Source organism: Populus nigra, chromosome 15 (genome assembly GCF_951802175.1).
Source record: "Populus nigra chromosome 15, ddPopNigr1.1, whole genome shotgun sequence".
NCBI lineage: Eukaryota > Viridiplantae > Streptophyta > Magnoliopsida > Malpighiales > Salicaceae > Populus > Populus nigra.
In genome coordinates, this window is record NC_084866.1 from 13,473,233 (window position 1) to 13,475,979 (window position 2,747).

General features: G+C 39.4%; 1 protein-coding gene across 1 annotated transcript; it reads right to left on the bottom strand.

The window, feature by feature from the left end:
- Positions 1–1,107: 1,107 nt before the first annotated feature.
- On the bottom strand, positions 1,108–2,271 carry LOC133673799 (cucumber peeling cupredoxin-like). Its single transcript, XM_062094690.1, has 2 exons — positions 1,978–2,271; positions 1,108–1,865 (listed from the first exon to the last, which is right to left on the bottom strand). Exons 1-2 carry the CDS (start codon positions 2,159–2,161, stop codon positions 1,276–1,278), a joined length of 774 nt encoding a protein of 257 aa, XP_061950674.1. The 5' UTR covers positions 2,162–2,271; the 3' UTR covers positions 1,108–1,275.
- Positions 2,272–2,747: the final 476 nt, after the last annotated feature.

A 2,747-nucleotide genomic window follows, 5' to 3' on the forward strand; every position in this document is an offset into this window, starting at 1 on the left:
TCCAGTTTTTATCCGTGTAAAACCCGGCTAAAATCCCGGGTCAACTGGATCTTGGGTCAATCTGACAGGCTGGCCGGTTATTATTACTATGCCATACGAAGACAACGACTTATATTTCACAGGTTAATTAATTAATTGCTGAAAACTTATTATAATTAGTTCATACACGAAGACAAAGACATAGGTCGAGCATGATTCTGCATAGTTTTAGGAACTAGTTTGAAAAACTCGGTAGGTCTTGTTTCGGGATTTGTCTCAGATAAGTTAAAACAATATTTTCTTAATTATTTTTAAAAAAACTTGTGATTCAAACTGATCAAATTCTAAATCAAGTCTCCTAACAATATGATTAGTGTATAAACATGCTTGTCAATTTTTTTTAATTCATTTGATAGCTTTTTCCCTAGGGCAAAGCAAGAGCTCTTTCTATATATATATATATATATGATTTGTTTCTTGGCGTCTTGGAGTCTTTCGATATGTTTTATTTACTTGTTCTTTCTTCGGAAATGGACAGTTACTATCATTCTTTTTCTGGAAGTTGATAAAATTTCCGTATACGGACAAGTGGAAAAAGTTGATCCATTATGATAAATTTCAAACCCCTTGTCGGTGCAAAGATCTATGCTTATCAGTAAAATCAAAACTGTAAGAAGGGCAGATATGATGAAATGAAGACGTGATCACAACATGATCATGAAAGAGAAGCAGAGCATGCCAATGCCCTATTTATTAGTCACTGGGCAACTTCATAAATAGGATAAGATCTCCCCTGTTAGCTGACCAACAATTTGCGCTCCTCCACCAAATCACCCTCACTTTGTTCAAGCCAATTACAGACAGACACCAAGAATGAAGAAAAGGAGATAAGAACACTAAATGGTCTTGAATAATTCATAGTCGTTCATTTTAAAGCAATCTTTTCATGTTGGTTTTTCTTCTCTTTCTTTCCTTTTTTTTTCTCTCATGTGTAATCCAGCTATGTAGAATTCAAAAGCTGATAGTGAAATGGGTTGACAGATTGACATCATGTTATTCCCCCCTTGCTCATATCTTAAATAAATTACAGGAAAAATCGTCTATAAAGTGTCCATGATGTATAAACTCTTGAAATAAAATGAAAATAAAATAAAAAGAAATTGTAAATATTACATAGCAATGACAAATTGAGCTGAAAATGTGAAAACCAGCTTCACTGTATGTCGGAACAATATCTATAGCAATAACCTTACATAGAAATGAATCACACTAATCAAACTCTCAACCTCGTCTAATCTAATAGCACAACGCTACAAAAATGGACAAGAAAGTGGTAAAGCCAGCGAGACCAAGAGATGTAGCAGAGTTTGGTGGAGGAGCAGTTGGTGGTGTGGTGGTTGGGGGTGGTGGTGGTGATGAACTAGGAGGTGTGGTAGGTGGTGATGGGCTAGAAGCTGGGGTTGGTGGTGATGGGCTAGAAGCTGGGGTTGGTGGTGATGGGCTAGAAGCTGGGGTAGGAGTGGAAGGTTGAGGAGCAGGAGAAGACTGGGGAGTTGGAGTGGAAGGTTGAGGAGCAGGAGAAGACTGGGGAGTTGGAGTGGAAGGTTGAGGAGCTGGTGTAGAGGGTTGAGGAGTAGGAGAAGATGTTTGAGGAGCTGGAGAAGGAGAAGGAGAAGAAGATGCAGCACTAACATTGATCATCAACTTTTGACCATTAGTGCAATGGCCAGGAAAATTGCAAAGGAAATAGTGCTCTCCTGAAGCATTAATGGTGATTCTTACTGGGGGCGTGGCTGCCAAAGAAATGGGACTAGTTGTGGTGCAGGCATCGTAATCTGCCTTTGTCACCTTGGCAACATCATGAGAATTGGCCGCAAAATTAAAAACTGCAAAAAATGACCCAAAAAATCAATATTTGAAAGAAATCTAGCCTTATGTCGCTCCGATTTATACCTCAAAAAATAGTTAAAACAAAAATTAAACCACTATGGTATTTACCTAGAATGTCACCAACACTGAAGTTTTTGCTTGCAGCCCACGTTGGGTAGAAAGTAGAACCACCAGGAGGAATGGTCCAACCTGTGGTATCACCTACCGTATAGGTTGATTGTGCTGCTGAGCTGTGTATCAAAGCAGCTACAGCAATTGCTGCAAGGAATGCCATGTCGAGTCCTCTCGCCATTGATAATGTGTTGCTGAAGAAGAGATCGCCCCTGTTTTTGCTCTGCTTTTTCTCTGTTTAAGTGGGACTCTGTTTTTCCTTGTAATAAAAGTGATGTGATGAATATGTAAATGTGCCTCCCTGTTCCATACTTATAGAGAGAGAGCCCAGGTCTTGACTTGAACCTGAGAGTAATCTTGGGCCATTTAATGGAGAACACGTGCGCTATTCTTGACCCTTGATCAGGCAATTCTGATTCTTCAAAGGTGGGCTTGTTGAAAGTGGGACGTGGCAGAAATTCTTGAGATTTTGCCGCGTGAGAAGCAAGAACTCACCAAACCGAGTGACTTTAGGGGCGTTGACTAGTCAACGATTTTTGTTTGCAACGTGAATTAGGGGAAGCCCATTAATGGAAAAGTGGAAAAAATTATATTAAATGGACCACAATGCGGGAAGAATTTGGTGAAATAGAAGTTCCATGAAAGAAAAAGAAAGAGAGGTGGAGGCATGAGGAGCTGAGGATTTGTTAAGGGAAGACTCTTTTGATCCAATTATTTTTTCATGGGATCCATTTGTTTCATCGCAAGACAAAGTTTGGAATGATTCA

Coding starts and splice junctions, on each gene's coding strand:
- LOC133673799 (XM_062094690.1), bottom strand. CDS start 2,161: ATGGCGAGAGGACTCGACATGGCATTCCTTGCAGCAATTGCTGTAGCT. Junction 1,866..1,977: donor CAGTGTTGGTGACATTCTAG/GTAAATACCATA, acceptor CATTTTTTGCAG/TTTTTAATTTTGCGGCCAAT.